This window comes from Diceros bicornis, chromosome 28 (genome assembly GCF_020826845.1).
Source record: "Diceros bicornis minor isolate mBicDic1 chromosome 28, mDicBic1.mat.cur, whole genome shotgun sequence".
Lineage (NCBI taxonomy): Eukaryota > Metazoa > Chordata > Mammalia > Perissodactyla > Rhinocerotidae > Diceros > Diceros bicornis.
The window spans coordinates 35,149,006-35,170,110 of record NC_080767.1 but is presented as its reverse complement, the minus strand read 5'-3'; the positions used below and the strand labels follow the sequence as shown (position 1 = coordinate 35,170,110).

At 45.3% G+C, this 21,105-nt stretch overlaps 1 protein-coding gene across 16 annotated transcripts in view; it reads right to left on the bottom strand.

The window, feature by feature from the left end:
• Positions 1-21,105, bottom strand: part of RALGPS1 (Ral GEF with PH domain and SH3 binding motif 1) — a 286,272-nt gene that overhangs the window by 162,057 nt on the left and 103,110 nt on the right. For 14 of the 16 annotated variants that reach the window (XM_058524068.1, XM_058524069.1, XM_058524070.1 and 11 more), the window contains 2 exons: positions 8,249-8,338; positions 5,413-5,505 (listed from right to left, as the gene is read on the bottom strand). In XM_058524068.1, coding sequence (XP_058380051.1) covers positions 5,413-5,505; positions 8,249-8,338 — 183 coding nt within the window. The remainder of the gene's footprint in view (positions 1-5,412; positions 5,506-8,248; positions 8,339-21,105) is intronic. The other 2 variants (XM_058524075.1, XM_058524081.1) reach the window with 1 other exon arrangement.

Below are 21,105 nucleotides of genomic sequence, written 5' to 3'. Positions count from 1 at the left end.
GAGTTCCTCTTATCCGGTTTTCAGTTCTGTCTCAGGGGGAATTTTTCCACAAGTAGTTGTAAATTGGCTGTGTCTGCAGCAGGAGGTGAGTTCAGAGTCTGCTTATGCCGCCATCTTGACTTCTCTCCTCTGCCCTTCATTTCTTGGCTTGTGGTCCCCAAACAAACTGAGGTCATGTGTACTCAGACCCTATAGCCACCCGAGGTATAGGCTGGGGTGACAGCTTCTCATAGGTGACTTTTTTTCCACTCATGCTCCCTTGGGACTCCCCAGGCTGGAAAGAGATTTTCTGACAGCTGACACTTGATGGCTCTCTGATTCCTATGACAAGCTGAATTACAGCCCCCCATGCGTGTGGGGTCTGCAGCCTGGACTCTCCTCCCCACGCAGGCATTAGAACCCCAGCCCCCTGCTGCAAAGGCCTCCACACAGTGGATTCTCTTAACTCTGCTCACTGTGCTGACTCTGGGAGCATTCTTTATTTCTAGCACATGGTGACTTCCCTTTCTTGGCTTCTGGTTCAGCTTTGCTTCTTGGTTTTTAATTTGGTTGTATTTTATCCAGCGTTTATTTGTGTTTGTGTATTTGGAGCAGGCAGTTGGGAGGGAGGGGCTTATTCCTTGTCAGGTCAGTCTACCATATTGCCTCAAAGTCCAAAACACAGTCTGCTAAGAGAGTCTTCTGGCACTCATTATCACTTTCTGGAAACCAAAGTTTAATTTCAGATATGCCAAGTTGTGAGCTGTCAAAGGAACATGTGAGCAGAGGGCTCTGTGGAGCAGGGCTTGGAACGTGGTCTAGGGCTCCAGAGAGAGGCTGGGGTGAGAGCTGAGAAGGCAGCCACCACTGGGTCACAGAGGCAATGGCTGAAGCTCTCCAAGTCAGTGAGATCCCCAAAGGATGGGAAATGGATTGGGGAGGGCAGGAACTGGGGTCAGACCTTCGCAAAACACTTACATCCAGTGGGTGAGAGGAACAAAAGCAGTCAGGGAGGAGCCAGCTGTCAGAACGGGGGAAGAGAACTAAGCTAAGGGAAGAGAGATTTTTCAAGAAGCTGGTGACGAACAGTGTCCAATGCTATGGCAACATCAAGGAAGACGAGGGTGAAAACGTCAGCAGAATTCACGACTGGGAACTTCTAAGAAGCAGTGTAGGCGCTACAGAGGAATGACTGGGGAAGGAGTAACTAGAGGCTGCAAATGGTGGTTTCCTCTGCATTCCATCTCCTCACCCCCTCACTCATCTCACCTTCTACCTGAGCCAAGGCTCAGGAAAGCCTGAAACAGGCAGTCCATGCCTAGCACCACCTTCTCAACCACATCAGAGGGGGCCACTGGGGCACTATACTGGACACAGGGGAGCAGAGGCACTTCCTGAGTGAAAGACTCTAAAATCTGAAATATGTGAAAGCCACACATCTGCCTTCTTAGGATATATGCAAAGTGGCCATTCTCCAAACTGCAGAGCTTGATGACCCTGTGCCCCCAGATGTCTGGGAGTGAGAGCCCCACTCCCAGGAGGTTCTCCTTCCAGGTCACCACCCTGCAGACCAGGCCTTCTGACCCTTTGGCTGTGATTTCCTCCCTGCCAAAAACTTCAGTTTTCACTTTGCTGCTGCAGATGAGTCAAACTCTCTGGATCAATTCAGTAGGAAAGAACAAATCATGAGAGGAACGTGTACAGAGCCAGCAAAGTGTATGTGTGTGTGTGCATATGTGTGAGTGTGTGGAAGTGTGATGTGTAGCACATGACTGCAATTACTGTAACGAGTGACTCACCCATACTCCAGGAATTCTATACCTCCAGGTCACTCGTGAAGAAGTCAGTCTCCTCTTAGGACCACTCTGATCAGTGAAAAGTTTTCACCATCTTCCCAGTTGCTCAGGCCCCAAACCTAGGGCCCCATTCTTTTCCCCATCTCCAACACCCCACCCATCACAAAGCCTGTCAAGTCTATCTTCAGAATGCCTCCCCTATCAGTCTACTTCTCTCCAAGTCCACTGCCACCTCCCTGATCCTAGCCAACTTCACCTCATTTCTGGATTCTGCCCTAACCTCCTAACTAGACCCTTTTTCCACTCTTGATGCCCTCTGAACCGCCCACCCAATTTGTTTTCCACACAGTAGCCACAGTAATTAAAATAACAAAAAGCAACCATAAACCACATCATGTCCGACTCTCGTTTAAAATCCTTCCCTGCACTTAGAATAGAATCTGACTCCTCTCCCAGGCTGTAAGCCCCTTACGATCGGCCCTGCTGCCGTCCACAGTGTCTTGCACCGATCTCTTCCTGGCCTACTGAGCTCCTGCCATGTTGGCCTTTGAGTTTCTTGATCACACCAAGCATCTTCCCACCAAGGCCTTTGCACTGGCTGTGACCTCTGCCTGGAACACTCGTGCCCTCATCTTCCTGCTCTAATCTCTGCGTCACTTTTATTCCCACCTGATGCACTTTGTTCATCACCCCGGGCATTCAACAAACATTTACCAGTCACTTCTTGTGCCAGCCAGACTGGGCACATGTTTATTCTCCCCAATAACGTGTCTGTCTCCTCTGACTAATATAAAAGCCCATGAAGACAAGGGCGTTGACCACAGCCTCAGGGCCTGGCATGGAGGAGGCATCTGATAAATATTTGAATTTGTAGAAGGAATAAGAGCCGCATGGCAATGTGTACTCAGGAAATCAGAACTGGCCGATACAACCTCTTGCTTAGGTCTCGTGGCTCTAAGGCAGCCAATATTCCCAAGCGGCCCACGTGATAGGGTAAATCAGACCCTGTCTCTATGTTTCCAGGCCAGCAGAAGGTGAGTCCCTCCCTGTTGGTGTGTCCAGCCAGCATTTATTAAGGGCATACTATGTGAGGGCCTATGCTCAGCATCAGTCTCTGTCCTGTCCCAGCTCACTCAGCTGCTAGCACTCAGCGGCCAGCCATGGACAGGTCAATAGGCTGCCCTGCCCTACAACTAACGACCAACTGGCCCTCACTGGAGGTCACCCACGGTGCAACCAAGTGGCAGGTCTCCTCCTACACCTGTAACTCCCTTCTGTCCAGGCTTCCTAGATAGCCAGGGTTTCAATGTAACTCCAGGGACAGCACCCAGGAAGCTAGTCGCATCCTGTCCCCCAGGGCCTGTGTGCCAGCCTCACTTCTCCAGCCCCACTTCCTAAGCAGTGTGTGTGCCCATTTCTCCCTGCCCTGTGCCCAGCCTGATTCCAACACCAGGTTCTGTCACTGACAAGCCATGCAGCACACTGGCCAAGAACACGGACTATGGGGTCCAGCAAGGCAAGGCTGCATCACATCCGCCCCAGCCCTCACCTGTGATCTTGGACAGGTCACTGCACCTCTTGGAACCTCAGTGTCCTCTGAAAAATGAAGACTATAGAAGCACTGACGTTTTGGGCTGCTATCACGGGGCCTCCAGTGCTCCTGCTCCTCTCTGCTCTGTGGGTCCATGAGGTCTCACCAGCACAAGTAGGGAGAGGAAAAACAGCTCTTTTTTGGCAATATGTCTATGGATAATCTTATTACTACAAATTAATAACAAAAGAAGGATGCGATTCAGCATAACAGACATACCATTCAAACACAAGCATATACTCAGCTGGGCACCAAGGATACAGAGAAAAATCAGACCTCATCATGAAGGAAGGCAGTCCAAAGCGGGAGGCAGACTTGTAAACAAAGCTACAGAGCAGATGTGCTGTGTGCTGTAAGGACAGGTGTGGAGACAGTGTCAGGAATACAGTGGAGTCATCAATCCCACTGGGCTCTGGGGATTTGGATGAAGGGGAAAGATGATGAGCTTGGGCCCCTCCATTTGCCAAATGCTCTGCGCCAACCACTGTCCTCAGACTAACATGTGGGCGAGAGGTGGCTTGCAAGACTCCCTACTGCCCTCACCAACTATACAGCTTACAGGGGTCACAGAGAGTCACAATATTACTGACAGTAAGGGCTGTGCACCATGAGAGTCATAATTCATTCCTCTGGGTCTGCACATAGTTCCCAGCAGTCCAAGAAACAATAACATCATCTAAATGATGGAAAATTCATTTGAAAAAGAATCTCCAATCAACTTTGAAAAAAGCCTCATGGCTCAGATGGACTGAGGGAATCACAGGGCTGGCAGCAACTGCAGAGACAAGTGGCTTCCAAACTTGCTTTCGACCCCCAAAGCCATTGCTCAACAGAAATTCACCCAGAAGCCCAGGACTAAAACTGATACAAACAGAGCCACTCTGGTGGAAACAGTGCCCAAGCTGTCTGTTTGGCACCCTCTCTCTCTCCCTCAGCCCCTCATGGCCCCCAAGGCAGCTCTGAGGAACCCTGGGGCTCCAGGAGACACTGATGGAAAACCACTAATCTAGGCCAACCTCTCTGAGTCGACACAGGAAACAAGTCCCACAGAAGTCATACTCTGAACAGTGCCTGAACACAAACCCAGTTTTCTGACTCCAGGCTCACACTTCTCACTCCACTTTGCTAGGGCTAGATGCATGGAAAATTGCAATTTAAAGAAACAAGGCTCATTTCTGATCATCTACAACATAATCCCTAAGTATCTTAAAGGCCCCTGAACTAGCCAAGTATGAAACACAGCCCAGCCCCACAGACTGGCAGGAAGAAGCTCGGAAATGAGTTGCAGAAGCACAGCTGACAATTCCATATAGTTTCCTTCAGTTCTATGGGACATAAACAGGTCTTGAAAGGCTTGGGCTATGTGTCTGTGCGAGACCCTGGACCAGGCGGGCCAGGAGGTGAATGCTAACGAGCTATGGAAACAGCAATTACTTCCCCCACGTCAGGCACTGTGCCAAGCGAAGGAGGATAAAGAGGTCTGAGATATTTTTAAAGTATTTTTACAGCAGAAAAACTTTCCTACAGACTCAATTATATAACTATCAGACTCCACCTCTGAGCTGAAATAATTCATGGCCTTTAGGAAAAAAAAATCATTTTTCCCTACAAGAGGGTCACAGGTTTCTCCAGAGAAACTCTTAGCTGTATGGCCAACAACCCAGGGCAGCTGCGAGCCATCAGTCCAGAGACCTTCCCAAGGGCAGTTTGGAGCCTGCCAGAAAAGAACACCAGCCAAACGGAGGGAAGAAGTCATATCGCTGAGCCAGCCATCGCAAGGACACTGTAGGATCCAGGAAGGTCCACTCTAGCGGGCTTCTGACCCCAGCCACGTCAGCATCCTCTCAACTTCCTTGTCCCAAAATGGAGCTGAGGTCACTGAAGGAGTGAGGATGCTCAGAGAACACTTCATTAACCCATCATACTCCTCCATGTTGGCAAAGGGCAGACAGTCAGAGAAAGCCTTCTGGGGCTTAAGGAATGAAAAACTTCATCAACAACACAACAGCCAAAATCAAAGGAATAGACTTAAAAGGATTAACTTACAGCCCAGGTTTTTGTCAGCCTGAAGATGGGTGCACTTTGTAATGCTGACACCACAGACATCAGAGAATGCAGGTTGTTGAGTTCTAGAAGTTTCTGAAAAAAGATATGGAGTAGATTATTTTGCTGCTATAAACAACAGAACAAAAACATGCTCAAGTGTTACCAAATGTTGTCATATTTATGAAATTCAATTATACTTAAAAATATCTCATGTAGAAAATATAGCTCTAGGAAGTTCATAGAAACCATATGCTCTTTTTCTTGCAAATTGTCAAAAGGTGAGTCTGCATCTAAACATTCGCAAAATTTCATCAGCTGACTGGTCTGGTTGCTGGACAGAAGCGTGGCTCGGGATCAGGTTTGATAATGCTCTTTATGTTCTGTTTTTAGACGAATCTGAACCATCCCAGCAGGCACTTGTAAACTGAAACCTCAGCTGCGCCAACAATATCAAGGTGGGTCTTCTGTGATTACCTTAACACCCGGAGTTAGAGCGGCTGAGGCAAGACGTTATCAATCTGCGTAACCCCTCTCAGCTGGGGGACAAGGCTCTGGCTTCCCAACCACTTGGCCATGCTCCTTTGAACCAGAACCCGAATGAGGGAGAACATTTGGATTCAATTCAGCCCCAGACAAGCTCCTTACCATGCGGGACAACAGAAAGAGACACAGTCGAGAGGAAGTACAGACAGATGTAATTGCTCTATTCTTGGTTTTATGCTGAGGGAAACCTGCTAACAAGACTGGGGTTCCATTTCTCATTCTTGGGAGTCAGTGAAGTTTGGGGTAGTGAGCAGGATCTATGCAACCCACAAACCTGGTTCCAATCCCCGCTCCCACTGCTTGTGTGTCCTTCGGCAAGTTATCTAAGCCTCCTGAGCCTTGGCGTCCTCATATTTAAAATGAGGACGGTAACCACGGCACCTTTGCTACATGGGACAGTGCATTTAATCTGCCTGGACCAGTCTCTGGCACCAGGGTAATCAGAGCAATGTGGGCCTCACTCTTTGTCGGGAAGACTTTTCCCCCAGTCCCCATAACTTGTCTTGGGTACATCCAAGCTCTGATGCCACTTCCTCTAGTACGTCTTTCCTGGCCATGTTCCCAAATCTAGGAAGAGTGGGGACCCCACCTGTGTGTTCCCACAGCAGTGTGTGCATCTCCTTAGCACACCAGACTGTACTTACTTTTTCTTGCCTCTCTCTCACCCTGGACTGTGGGTTCCCTGGGAGCAGGGATGAAGTTGTACCTGCCATCATACCCCCAGTACCTAGTACAGCACCCAGCACATAGTAGGGCCTAGTAAAATGAAGAAACAAATGAAAAGCCCTTATGCCTAGTCCTTATGGCTCTGTTCCTACTAGGAGATTTCTCCCTTCCACACAAGTGAATACTTCATCTCAAACATCTTGTAACATTCTCCAATTGTTTCTTGTGTGTAATAATAGAACTGAATTTCATCCTATGTTTCTGAATTGCTGTGCCTGTCACAGAGTTTCTTTTAGAGCTGAAGGTCCTCGGGGAGATTATCTAACCCACTCCTTTGATTTTATAGATGGGAAACCAAGGTCCAGAGGAGGGAGGGGGCTTGCACAAGAACACACCCAGGGCACAGTGCCAACACGATGATCCACCATCGGAAGATAGCAGAGGTAAGAAGGGATCATTTTGGGTTCCTTGGGTGGGGACTGCAAACTCAAGCACCAGGTGGGCTGGAACTTCATCCCACTTTCTCTCGTAGCCCAGCATGAGCTCACTGATAGCAACAAGTATCATCAAGCCCAACACGGTTCCAAGTACTTCAGAATGCACAGGACACGAGCGTCCATTGCCCCAACACACTTATAGATGGATGCACTTAACCTTCCCGTGATGGGCAGCAGAGCAGCTCCGCTGAAGGCAGAGAGACGTGCTCCAACTGACTTGCTGTGGGGCCCTGGCATGGACACACACCTCTCTAAGCCTCCCCTTCCTCCTCTGTAAATGGGATGATAATATGAGCATAAAACATGAGCATCTCAGTAAAGCAGCTGCTACGGTGCCTGGCTCGGGAGGGGCCTCAGTAAAGGTTAGTTGGCCTAGGATCTCGGTGGGAAGACATGTGCACACGAAGCAAGTGGTGAACCAGACAGAACAGTGCTCTGCCGAGAGTCAGGCAGGCCCGGTGGTCGGGAACAGTGTATGGGCAGGAGCCGGGAGGGCTGTGTAAGTGATGAGAGTGGTCAAGGAAGGCCCATGGGGTCACAGCCTGGCCTGGCAGAGATGAAGGAAGAGGAGGGGACAGGCATGGTGCAGACGTGAGCCTGGTGCTCAACAGCCAGCAAGGACAGAACCTATCATCAGACCAAGGGGCAGGAGCTGGGAGTGGGGAGCAGCAGAGTCATGGGGCCCAGGCCTCAAGCTCAGAATGGGATGGAGTGAGCTCTGCTGACTGGAGACAAAATTATGCAGGATATAATGGTATCACAACCATCGATGCTAATTAAAACCCATCAACCCCCAGCAGTGGCTAAACCTGAAGTGGGAGGATCAATGGGTCCCAGGCGTAGCCCCAGAGGTCTCATGGAAAGTCTGTGAAAGACCAGGTAAGGAGAACGCTTGGCTGCCAAAATCATGGGGTGGAGGGGCATGCTGCCAATGCATGCACGGGGGCTGGGAGGCCAAGTGGGCAGCCAGGCTGGTCTTACCGCCACTCCTGCCTGGGGAAGTCAGGTCACAGCCCCCTGCCTGAACCCTGCCCAGCAGGCCCAGAGCAAACCAGCTCCCAAAGTACTGAGGAAACACATTTTTGACACAAAAAAAGAAAGGAAGGGAAAAAACTAATAAAACAGCTTACCTTGGCTATTTTCACAAAATGGCTCAGGATTTCTGCCCTTATTTTTAAAGTCTGTGCTGTTAGAATTTCTCGTACAACCCAAAAACTGACCTGTAGAGTCAAATACACGTACACACACACACCAGAAAAGTTGTTAAATGCTGGAACACCCATGTCACCCTTGCCCACCACTGTCTCGGGACTTCCAAGAGGCTGGGAATGCGGGAGAGCACAGCCTAGGGTTGCATGAGGTTGACAGCTCCTTTACAACACCCAACCCTGCAAATGGGTCCCGTCTTCTCAGCACCTTCTCTCCAACACACAGTGGTGCTGAGAGAAGTGCTTCCATCATCATCCAGGGGAGTTATTGGGCCTCCACGACATATGAGTCTCTCTGAAGGTCCTGCAGCGAATTTTGAGATGAATCAAGCAGGAGTCCTGCTCAGAAGGGTCCCAGTTGTGGGGAGACTATGGATGAATGAGTGGGTGGGTGGATAGGTGGACAAATGACCAGACAAAGGGATATGCATAGTGGCAGTGACACCCATGAGATCCATATCCCCAGCCAGACCCAAGACAAGAAGGGTTCACCAATATTCACACAGTTGCAACAAATTTAATTTTCTAGGAGAGGTTCACTCAATAATTTAAATGATACAAAAGCATCTCTCAAAGTTCCATAAAGCAATGCAGGTTAAGGGGCATGTTTTTCTGGAGACAGCATACGCCAAAAGGGTCTACTGGTACTTTTGGTTCAGAACATCTTTCATGCTTGGCATCTCACATAAAGCAACATCCCCGAGCCCCTGAGCCCTTTGGTGGAAGCAAGAAAATCATCTACCAGTGTGTAGTTGACTTGCATGACAACTCAATGAAACACAGAAGGGACTTCATGCCAAGAAATGCTGAGAAGTGGTTAGCTTTCTTGTTTACATTTCACCACTATGACAACAGTTCTATGTGATAACACGGATGCCCAAGAGTGCAATGATAGCACTGCAAAGAAAGGTGGAGAGCTGGGCAGAGTACAGGGAATGTGTGGAATTAAAAGGAAGGTGAGGCATCTAAAACCTCTAAATTTCACACAGAAAAAAACACTTAAGAGTTAACAAAGGACATTTACTGCTGCAACCAAGTGTATTCTCTTTACTGAAATTTCGTCACTTTTCAAGGAGAAAACAAAGCAAGAATAATCAAGAATCAAAAATTTGCTTTTTATATTAAGCAGGAATATTACAGAAAATCATCTGTGGTTGCCTCCAGGACACACCTGGGTTTCCATAAAATCATTTTTTCCAAGGAATTGCCTAAAATTAAGTTTAGACTCAAATGTTAACTAGCCAGTTATGGAAGAAAGATTTTCTGGATACCAAATGACACGCCCATAATCCTTTTATTTTATACATGCACATTTTTATGTCACATAATCCCAAGTGTGATAGTTTATATGGTATGATTTAATAGATTCCTGCATGCCAAAAAATCACACATATTTAAGGCATAATTATGGAACACGGCAGAGTTGACTCTGATCTGCAGCACATGGTGTGCAGAGGCAACTCTGGGTCAACTCAATTCAACAGACTTTCATGAAGCCCTTACTGTGTGTGGGCTCTAGGAACTGTGAGTCCAGACCCTATCAGTCCATGCCTGATATGGAGGTGACCAAAGGAGGAGGCAGGATCCTCCAGAAATCACTGTATTAAAAGGCAGCTGGTGATCCTAGCCATAGAAGTACAAACCAAGTGAACTGGAGTATGGGGGAGGTAATGACAGAAGAAGGCTTCTTGGAGGATGTAGGCCTTGAAAGATGGGTAGACTTTAAACAGGTGAAGATAGGATTGAGGTGTGACCACAACCAGGGAGAGATGAGTAGTCCAACAAGACTGGTGTTGCAGGTGCTCTGTGGGGTGGGAGTAACGAGGGAGACTGAAGCTGGAAAGGGAAGCGAAGCTCAGATTGTGGGGGTCTGGAGCAACAAGGTGACAAGAAGGACCTAAGACACTATTCTATGTTGGGAGAGTTCCAGAGGCTTCTGAGCAGAGGAGTGACAGGTTAGGTCCTTTTGTAGGGGCAGGGACACCCAATAGGAAGTTGATGCAATGGTCTAAATGACGGAGGCCTGAGCTAGGGGAGGGCCATGTTGAAGATGGAGAGAAAGGGCACATAAGAAAGACATTACAAAGGTAGAATCAGCATAGTTTTAAACATTTTTTATTCTCTTGTCTAACTACAAAATTTAAGAGAAGCTTAATGCAAAAAACAAGGGAAACAGAGATAAGCACAAAAGTCAGAAATCATCTGCAGCCTCTCTCTCTCATACACACCAATATGATAAACATTATGGATGTGTCCTTCTAGTCTCTTCTCCATACATAGAACATACGTTTGTCTTTTTCAGTTAAGTTGGTATATATTAATCATATTATCACAAGAATTTTTATAAGTAAATAAATATTATTCTACTAACAGCTGCCAAGTATTTCATCTTCAGGATGTATCATCATTAAGTAACCCCCTATTGTTGGATAGGTTATTTCTAATTATTTTGTTGTAACAAACAATGCTGTGGTGAACATATTTATACATACATCTTTATATATTTTTAATTAATGTCTTAGGATGAATTCTCTGAGGTCGAGTGAATAAAAGTGTGTATACCTTTTTTCAAAAGTATATATAAAAAACTTGACCTCCAAAAGGTCTATTTGTTTATCCATCAACAAGTTTGAGCAGATCCATGTTCCCATACACAGGCAAATAGCAGTTATTACAATTCTTTTTTTCTTTACTAACCTAATGGTCAAAATAATGTCTTACTGTTTCTTTCTTTTTTTTTTTTTTTGAGGAAGATCAGCCCTGAGCTAACATCCATGCCAATCCTCCTCTTTTTTCTGAGGAAGACCGGCCCTGAGCTAACATCTATTGCCAATCCTCCTCCTTTTTTCCCCTTTTTCTCCCCAAAGCCCCAGTAGATAGTTGTGTGTCATAGTTGCACATCCTTCTAGTTGCTGTATGTGGGACACCGCCTCAGCATGGCCGGAGAAGCGGTGGGTCAGTGCACGCCCGCGATCCAAACCCAGGCCGCCAGTAGCGGAACACATGCATTTAACCGCTAAGCCACGGGGCCAGCCCCTGTCTTACTGTTTCTACTTTGCATTTCTTTCATGACTACGCAGTTAACATTTTTTTTGCACTTTTTTTTTTTCAGTTTTTTGTTACAAATACTTACAGGCCATTTGTACTATCTGCCTTGTGAATGACCTGCTCAGGTCCTTTACCCATCTTTCTATTGGGACATCTGTCCTCTTACTATTGATTAGTAAAAGGTCTTTGTTCATTAAAGAAAATACATTAACCCTTTGTGAGTTATATATTGTACCAAGAGTGTGGAGAAATTGTTACTCTTACACACTGTTTTGGGGAGTACAAATTCATAGGACCATTTTGAAGAACAACTTGATTATATCTTTCAAGATGTTAAAATTATACTCTCCCTAGAATATTTATCTTATGAAAATACAGAAATTTACAGGGACATATGTACAAAGGTTCACTGAAGCACTGTTTACAAATTAAGAGAAGAGAGGGGCCGGCCCCGTGGCTTAGCAGTTAAGTGCGTGCGCTCCACTGCTGGCGGCCCGGGTTCGGATCCCAGGCGTGCACCGACACACCGCTTCTCCGGCCATGCTGAGGCTGCGTCCCCATACAGCAACTAGAAGAATGTGCAACTATGACACACAACTATCTACTGGGGCTTTGGGGAGAAAAAGGGGACCAAAAAAAGGGGGAGGATTGGCAAATGTTAGCTCAGAGCCAGTCTTCCTCAGCAAAAAGAGGAGGATTGGCATGGATGTTAGCTCAGGGCTGATATTCCTCACAAAAAAAAAAAAAAAAGAGAAGAGAAAAAAATGCCCGTCAATAGGGAATTGGTTACATAAATAACACTATTACTTCAAACTTCGGAAGGAAGTCTCTCTGGAAGGAATTGGCCAGATGTGCTCCACCTTCTCGAGGGCAAAGTATCTACATAAATTATTTGGAATTCTTCTGCATGGGAGGTTTGTCTATTCTCCCCCATCTATTTATTCAATCATTTATTTATAGCAGAATGGACTCATGGATATTTATTTTATACTTTGGGTTATAATTCAACAGTATATTATTTACTTTTTTGCTCAAATTGTTCCATCTTTGGCCACCGAGAGCCCTTTCAGTTGGCTCCTGTGCCCCTGTGACACACCCCGGCACTGTTTTGGTTGGTTGATTGGTTTGAGCACTTCCTTACTTTCTGGCACTACAAGACACTACAGGCTCATCTTGTTCATTTCTTGCCCTAGTCCTGAACCAGACATTTCTCCAAGGAACCCTGGTTCCTTTTTATCAGATAATGGCATTAGAAACCAAGATCTAGGTGCTAGGTACGCTTGTTGCCACTTGGGTAACATTGTTTCTAGGTCCTCTCAGCTGGCAGAGCAAGGAAATATGTATATGTGTGTGTATACCAATCCATGTATACCTGTATCTATAAATATTTCTATATGTAACCATCTGTACCTATATTAAACTAAATATGAGTTCATACTGATGTCTCCAACTCCAACCCATCACCATATGGATCATTCTAGCCTTCTCCCTTTGCTTGTCTGTAACTTCCCACTCCAAAAGGGAGACACCTGGCTCCCACCATCTGCCATCCATTTTCTTCATTGTTCAATGCCAGTATTCACATACAGTGGCCCCAGAATCATTACCCATCCCCCTTGGGAAACAATTTTTATCAGAGTACAGTGCTTACACACAGTTCCTTTAGTCTTCAGTCTTACAGGCTCCACTCATCTCCAAAGTTACTTAGGTCAGCACATTTTCCCCTCACTCTCCTCAGTGAGGTTGTTTTCTACATTTATAACACAGGTAGATTCTTTTGTTATATTCTGCCTTCCATTCTAGGACCCCTTAATCTCCAGAATGAGTTTTTTAATTTGCACATACTGAGTTTTACTCTTGGTGCTGTAAAGTTCTGTGGGTTTTCACAAATGCATAGTGTCATGTATCCAACATTACAGCATCATACAGAATAATTCCATCACCTTAAAAAATCCCCTTGTCCTTCACTACTCAACCGTTTCCCCTTCTCAAACCTCTGGCAATCACTGATCTGTTTACTACCTCTATAGTTTTATCTTCTAGAATTTTTTTGACATTTTCCAGAATGTAAAAAAAAGGCAGAGAGGTAATCATACATATGTCTCCTTTTCAGACTGGCTTCTTTCACTGAGCAATATGCATTAAGATTCATCCATGTCTTTATATGGCTTGATGGCTTATTCTTTTTTTTTTTGGATGAATACTATTCCATTGTATGGGTTTACCAGTTTGTCTATCCATTCACCTACCAAGGACATCCTAGTTACTTTCAGTATTTGACAAATATGAATAAAGCTGCTGTAAACGTTTGTGTGCTGTTTTGTGTCTGTGTGTGTAGACATAAGATTTCAAGTAAGCTGGACAAATATCTAGAAGTGCCAATTGCTGGATTGTACCATTCTGCATTCCCACCAGCAATGAATGAGAGTTTGTGTTGTTCCAGATACTTGCCAGCAATTTGTAGTATCAGTTTTATTTTTGTATTTTAGAAATTCTAATAGGTGTGTAGTGTTTTGCATTTCCCCAATGACAAATGGTGTTGAGTGTGTTTTCATATGTTTATTTGCCATCTGTACATCTTCTTCGGTGAGGTGTCTGTTCAGATCTTTTGCCCATTTTTTAAATTAAGTTGTTTTCTTATTGTTGAGTTTTAAGAGTATATTTTGGATACAAGTCCTTTATCAGATATGTGTTTTGCAAATATTTTTCCTAGTCTGTGCTTTGTCTTTTAACTCTCTTTGTTAAGAGAATGTCTTTTGCACTTTTGCAAGTGTCTTTTGCAGAGTGGAAATTTTTAATTTTAATAAAGTCCAACTGGGGCCAGCCCGGTGGCGCAAGCGGTTAAGTGTGCGCGCTCCGCTGCGGTGGCCCAGGGTTCGCCGGTTCGGATCCCGGGCACCAATGCACCACTTGTGAAGCCATGCTGTGGCGGCGTCCCATATAAAGTGGAGGAAGATGGGCATGGATGTTAGCCCAGGGCCAGTCTGCCTCAGCAAAAAGAGGAGGATTGGCAGATGTTAGCTCAGGGCCGATCTTCCTCACAAAAAAAATAAAAATAAAGTCCAACTTATCAATTTTTTCTTTCATAGATTGTGCTTTTGGTGTTATATCTAATAACTCATCACCAAAGGTCATGTAGATAGATTTTCTTCTATGTTTTCTCCTAAAATTTTTTTTTTTAAAGATTTTATTTATTTTTTTTTTCCCCCAAAGCCCCAGTAGATAGTTGTACGTCATAGCTGCACATCCTTCTAGTTGCTGTATGTGGGACGCGGCCTCAGCGTGGCCGGAGAAGCGGTGCATCGGTGCGCGCCCAGGATCCGAACCCTGGCCGCCAGCAGCGGAGCGCGCGCACTTAACCACTAAGCCATGGGGCCGGCCCTCCTAAAATTTTTGTAGTTTTGTCTTTTACATTTAGATCGATGATCCATTTTGAGTTAATTTTTAGGAAAGGTATAAAGTCTGTGTCTAGCATCATTTTTTTACATATGTAAAAAAATGTTCCAATTGTTCCAGCACCATTTGTTGAAGAAATTACCCATTCTCCACTGAATGCCCTCATGCATTTGTCAATTGACTATATTTGTGTGGGTCTATTTCTCGGCTCTCTACTCTGTTCCATTGTCCTAGGTACCTAACCTTTTGTCAATATCAAGCTGTCTTGATTACTGTAGCTTTACAGTCAGCCTTGAAATCAGGTAGAGTGAGTCCTCCAACTTTGTTCTTTTTCAATATCGTGTGGTTATTTTACATCTTTGGCCTTTCCATATAAACTTTAGAATCAGTTTGTTGATATTTACAAAATAGCTTCTGGGATTTTCATTGGGATTGAATTGAATCTATAGATCAAGTTGGGAAGAACTGACATCTTAATAATGAGTCTTCTAATCGATGAAATGGAATATCTATTTATTTCCATCTACTTTGATTTCTTTCATTAGTGTTTTATAGTTTTCCACATACAGAAACAGTACATACTGTGTTAGACTTATACCTAAGTATTACTTTGGTGTGCGTGTCTGTGCGTGTGCTATTGTAAATTTTTTTTTTCAAATTCCAATTCTTCATTGCTGGTATATAGAAAAGATTTAGTACATTGAGCTTGTGTCTGGCAACCTTGCTATACTCACTTCTTAGTTCCGGGAGGTTTTTTTAAATAGATTTCTTTGAGATTTTCTACATAAACAATCATGTCATCTGTGAATAAAAACAGTTTTCTTTCTTCCTTTTCAATCTGTATATCTTTTTCTTTCTTGTTTTATTGCACTAGCCAGGACTTCCAGTATGATGTTGAATGGAAGTGGTGAGAGGGCTCATCCTTGCCTTGTTCCCAATCTTAGGGGGAAAGCATCTAGTGTCTCACCCTTAAGTATGATGTTGGCTGCAGGATTTTTGTAGATGTCCTTTATCAATCTGAAGAAGTTCCCCCTCTATTCCTAATTTGCTGAGATTTTCTTTTTATGATGAATGGGTGTTGAATTTTGTGAAGTGCTTTTTTGAGTCAATTGATATAACGATACAATTTTTCTTCTTTAGTCCATTAATACAGTGGATTACATTAATTGATTTTCAACTATTGAACCAGTCATGCATACCTGGAATAAATGCCACTTGGTCAGAGTGCTAATAAGCTTTTAAAACACATAAGCTATTATTATCACTAGTATTGTTTTGGTGGTATAGCTAGCACTGGAGTTTAGCCACTGGGAACTAAAATATTCCCTAAGAAATTTCACAACAGTATTACAGATGAATAAAGCAGAATAAGTATAAACACAAAGAAGTTTATTTAGCTTATCAGCCACAAATAAAAACAATCGAAGCATAAAGTAAAGAAAAATCCAGGTTTAAGAATACTATCTTAGCTTATGAGAAATCTACTTTACCACAAATTTCTCATAAGCCCATTCACAATTTTCTCAGAAACCTGGAGTCAGAAGGGAACTTAAAGGCCCCATCCTCTCCCTATCCCCACTACTGGATACTGTTCTACAGTCACTGTGAGAAAGCTCTGTTTGGTCTCTGCCTGAGCCTCCCTGGGTAGGGAACTACCCTGTATTAGGAGAAGGCAACTGCCTCCCCACTTCTATTCCTGGTCCCTGTACTTACTGATTAGGCCCCATAGATTATTTTAATCGACTTCCCCATAAGAACCCCTCAAGTACTTGAAAACCTTGATTACTTCCTCTCTGAGTCTTCTCATTCCTAGATCCTTCACCTGATCCTTGTATAACATGCTTTCTTCCCCCTCACTCTCTGGCCACTGTGATACTGACATGCCACTCCAGTGTGACAATCACCCCCCACTTCATGTGAGGCACCCAGGATCAGATAACTGTCTAGGAGTGTTGCATAAAGCATAGGAAAGTGGGATTACCACACACCTATTAGAACGGTTAAACTTAAACAAAACGAATCTGAAAATACCAATGGCTGGCAAGGATCTGAAGCAACACAAACTTTCATTCTTTGCTGGTAGGAATGCAAAATGGTACAGACGCAATCCAGCAATGCATTGCTAGGTATTTATTCAGCTTATTTGAAACCTTATGTTCACACACACAAGACGTGTGTAAGATGTCCTTCAATAGGTGAATGGATAGACAAACTGGTAAACCCATACAATGGAAGAGTACTCATCCCCCCACCAAAAAATAAGCGATCAAGTCATATAAACACATGGATGAATCTTAAATATGTATTGCTAAGTGAAAAAAGCCTGTCTAAAAGGCTATAAATGTATGATTCCCTTTTTCTTTTGATATTCTGGAAAAGGTAAAACTATAGAGATGGTCAACAGACCAGGATCTGGATCACTGTCTTCCTCTCCATACCAAATTCTGCCTTCTTCCTCGGGCAACTTCAACATCACTGCGAATGACCATGGCCTCAAGGTCCCTTCAACTTCAGCAACTATTAGCCACCTACTACTTCAGTCACCGCCTTCTCATAATTACCCAGGACTGCTCTGCATCAGAAACCTTCAATTCCAATCTTGGGCCACAACCTTTAAACTTTCTAGTCCTTACCTTCTCCTTGAGCCCCCACTGTGTCTGTCCTTCCCTCTCACCAGACTCTGGAGTCTCTTGCAGACCTTTTCCTCAGCATCCTTTTGCTCTTGAGCAGACTGATTCCCTAGCATTTGTCACTTCAGCCCCCTTTGCCAGTACTTTAAGTTCCCTTATCCCTGGTCTTTCCAAAAAGTCTGCTTTGCTAACCCCCAACCTTGGATGGATCCAACCATTTGCCCTCCTAGCCCCTACTCCCAGGCTGCAAAGTACAACTGGAGAAAACCGTCCTCCCTCATGCACTGGGGCCACTTTAAAAGTCACAATCTCTATTTCATCTGGGCCATTGTCTCTGCCCAAAGGTCTTTCTATATTTCCACAGTCAGCTCTCTCCTTTCCCCCGGAGTGGCTTTTTCAAGCTTTCTCCAAACCCCTCAATCTTCCCACCCCACTGCTTCCCTTTCCACCTCCTATTTCACTGAGGAAAGAGAAACCACGAACCTCCTTACACCACACCTACAAGTGGGCCTGCATCTGCATCTTTCCTTTCTGCCCACTCGCCTCTTACAATGAAGAGGCCCCCAGGTCTCAGCCTCTCCCACCTTCTCTGGAACTTCACTTGATTAAGTATTCCCTCTCTCTCCTCATCTTTAACTTTTCCTGGTCTACTAGCTCCTTCTATTCAAAATATGAACATCCTAAGGCTCTGCCCACTGAAAAGAAAAAAGGAACATAAAACCACCTCCCTGGATGTCTTCGACCCCTCCAGCCACTCCCATCTTTTCAACTGTCTCCTTGTGAGCCACTATTCTAAGCATTACCTACACCCACTTTCTCCATTTCCTCACATCTCCTCCCACTCAAGCTGCTATAGCCCAGCTTCCATTTCACATCCCAACAAAACTGGACTTGCTGAGCTCAGCAGCACACCCATGCTGCCGAATGCAAAGGACTCTTTTTAGTCCTATCTTAGTTGACCTGTTCTGTACCATTCCTTCATCCTTGAGACACTGATTCAAGACACTACCCTTTCTGGGTGTTCTTCTTGCCCCTAGGCGGCTCTTTCTCAGCCTCCTTTCCTCTGCCCCTCCCTTAAATCCTCAGGGTCTCACTTGGGCCTCTGTTTCTCCCTAGATGATCTCATCTACTCCTCTGGCTTCAAATGCAGACTCTAATATCCGCATCTCTAGGCCGGACCCTTCCCCTGACTTCCAGACTCAAATATCCAAGCACCTGCTGCATAGTTCAGCCCATGTGTCCACACGTAACTCACTTCCTAATGTAACTCTCATGACCGCTCCTCCTCCTGTGTTCACTCTCAGAGAACGGTGCTGCCGAGTCCAAAGGAGGATGCTCCTTTGCTCTTCCCTGTCATCTCCTTCCAAATCCAGTCATCACCAAGTGCTGTTGTTCGGTCTCCTAATATTCTCTTGAGCCCAGCCACTTCACACCCCTTATCCCTCACCTGATTAACGGAACAGACTCCAATCTAGTCTCTTCCTTCCTTCCTACTGCCCACGCCTCTCCTCTGGTTTCCCCATCCTAGTGCTGATTCCCCCAGACTGTAATTCCATCTATCGTGTCTGTCTCCCACACTAGACTACAAGTTAACAGCGGCAAGGGCTATATCGAGTTTACTGCTGACCCTGATCCTAGCACAGAGCCTAGTACATATTCAGTAAATGTCTATTGAATAAATAAATGAATATAACCAGAAGTAATGAGCCTCAAATGATAGCGGGTTTATAAAACGAAGAAAGAATAATTGTTTGGAGGCAGCATTTGGAAGGGCGGAGAACGCTAATGTTGTCTCCCAGCCCTGTGATGAATAAGGTCTGGAAGAATAGGAGGTTCTACAGCAGGGGAGGTCAGAAAAAATGAGGAGGCCCCTCAGTAAAGAACACTCATCAGCTATGTGACTTTGAGCAAGTTGCTTCACTTTCCAGAGCCTCAGCTTTGTCATCTATAAAATAGGTTTAAAACATCTACCTAGTGGGCTTTGTGAAAACTGAATTAGATACTGCAGGTAAAATGCTTAGCACAGTGTCTGACTCAGTAAGACGAGCCTAAGTGCTCAATAAATGGTTTAAATAGTGTCAATTAAAGCCAGGAAGCAGCAGGACCATTAGATAGCTGGGCTAACGAGGCACAGGAGTTCAGAAGGCAGAACTGGGAGTGACGGGGCATCGGCAGCGTGATCAGGGGAGAAAGCTCAGAGCAGGACAGCAGATTGCAAGAGAGAACAGGGTCTACGGTGGGTACTTGTGTTTTCCTTTCCAGCCATCACTCCCAGCTTCTTCCTGTCAGAGCATCCTGACTTTCCTTGAGGAGCTACCACTCCTCCATTCTCAGTCCGTGTGGCCTAGGCCCCCCACCCCTACCTCCATGGGAAGGCCTGTTTCCGGGACCGGGACAACCAGAGGCTCAACTCTTCCTGGCCCGAGTGATTAGATCAGGATGGGACACAAGCCAGGGCAACGGGAGCCCCTGAGTCTTAATGCTAGGACATCAGATAGAGCTACTGAAAAAGAGGCAGGACTTTTCTGCCAGGGTTGCCCTCAGAATGAGATGTGAGCTGGGAACTACTGGCAGCCATCTTGCAGCCACAGAGGAGGAGGCTGCCTGAGAGGGGAGCCAGCGCGGAGGAAAGCAGGACCTGGAGGTGGAGAGAGCAGCGCAGATGTCGGCTGGTGCTGCCCAAGCCCCTAGCCATGTGTGAATTCCCTTCTCTCCCAGGACTTTGTTACATAAGCCATTAAGGCGAGTTTCAGCTGGGGTTTCAGTCATTAGGAACTCTATATACACATGTGTGTATATATATATACGAGTCCATGAGAAAACCTGAAGCAGTCCTCGGGGCAAAACGTTGGAAACCTTTGGCCCTGTCCAATATCTGTTAATATATAATGGTCCTGAGACCCAGAAAGAGAAAGAGAGTTGCCAAAGGCCTCACAGCAGGTTAGCAGCAGAGTCTGGACTAGAACCAAGTTCTCCCAATTCCATCTTCATCTTTTCCGAATTCTTCAGCATCTTCAGGACACAATCCCAACCCTACCACCAGCAATTAGGCCCAAGCCTAAACTCCCTTTCAGCTCATGGCTGCCACTGTGCCATACCTTTTTGGTAAAGCTAACAACACCTGTTTACTATGTGTCAAATGCTGAGCTAAACCTTTACATCCACAATTCTCATTTAATCTTCAAAAACCACTTGAAATGATTCTTCCTGTTTTATAAATGAGGAAGGTAAGAGGCTGAAAGACAACCTAAGATCATACACTAACAGTGGTAGAGCTAAGATGCAAACTCAGGGCTGTCTGATTCCCTCCAACCACAGCTTCTTAGCCTGTTGTCCATAGACCCCTGAAGTGTTCATGCATAAACTTCAGGGAGGGGGTGGGCAGCGAATCCACTACAATTAAATGCAGATTTATATATCTGTACATTTATCTGGGGGCAAATTCATATGTGATATTGTCAGATTCTCAAAAGAAGCCACGATCCAAAAAAGGTTGAGAACTTCTGTGGTTTGTGGTGAACTCCTTGGGGCTGAGACACAAGCCTGGCCCACAACAGACACTTAGTGAACTCAGCTGAGCTCTTCCATCTCAGCCAATCTCAACAAATCCCAAGGGACTCAGGCCCCACAGAGAAGCAGGCAAACCTCCAGGGGCTGACCAGGATGCTGGCCACTGGGTGTCTGGTTTGGCCACAAGGAGCCTCA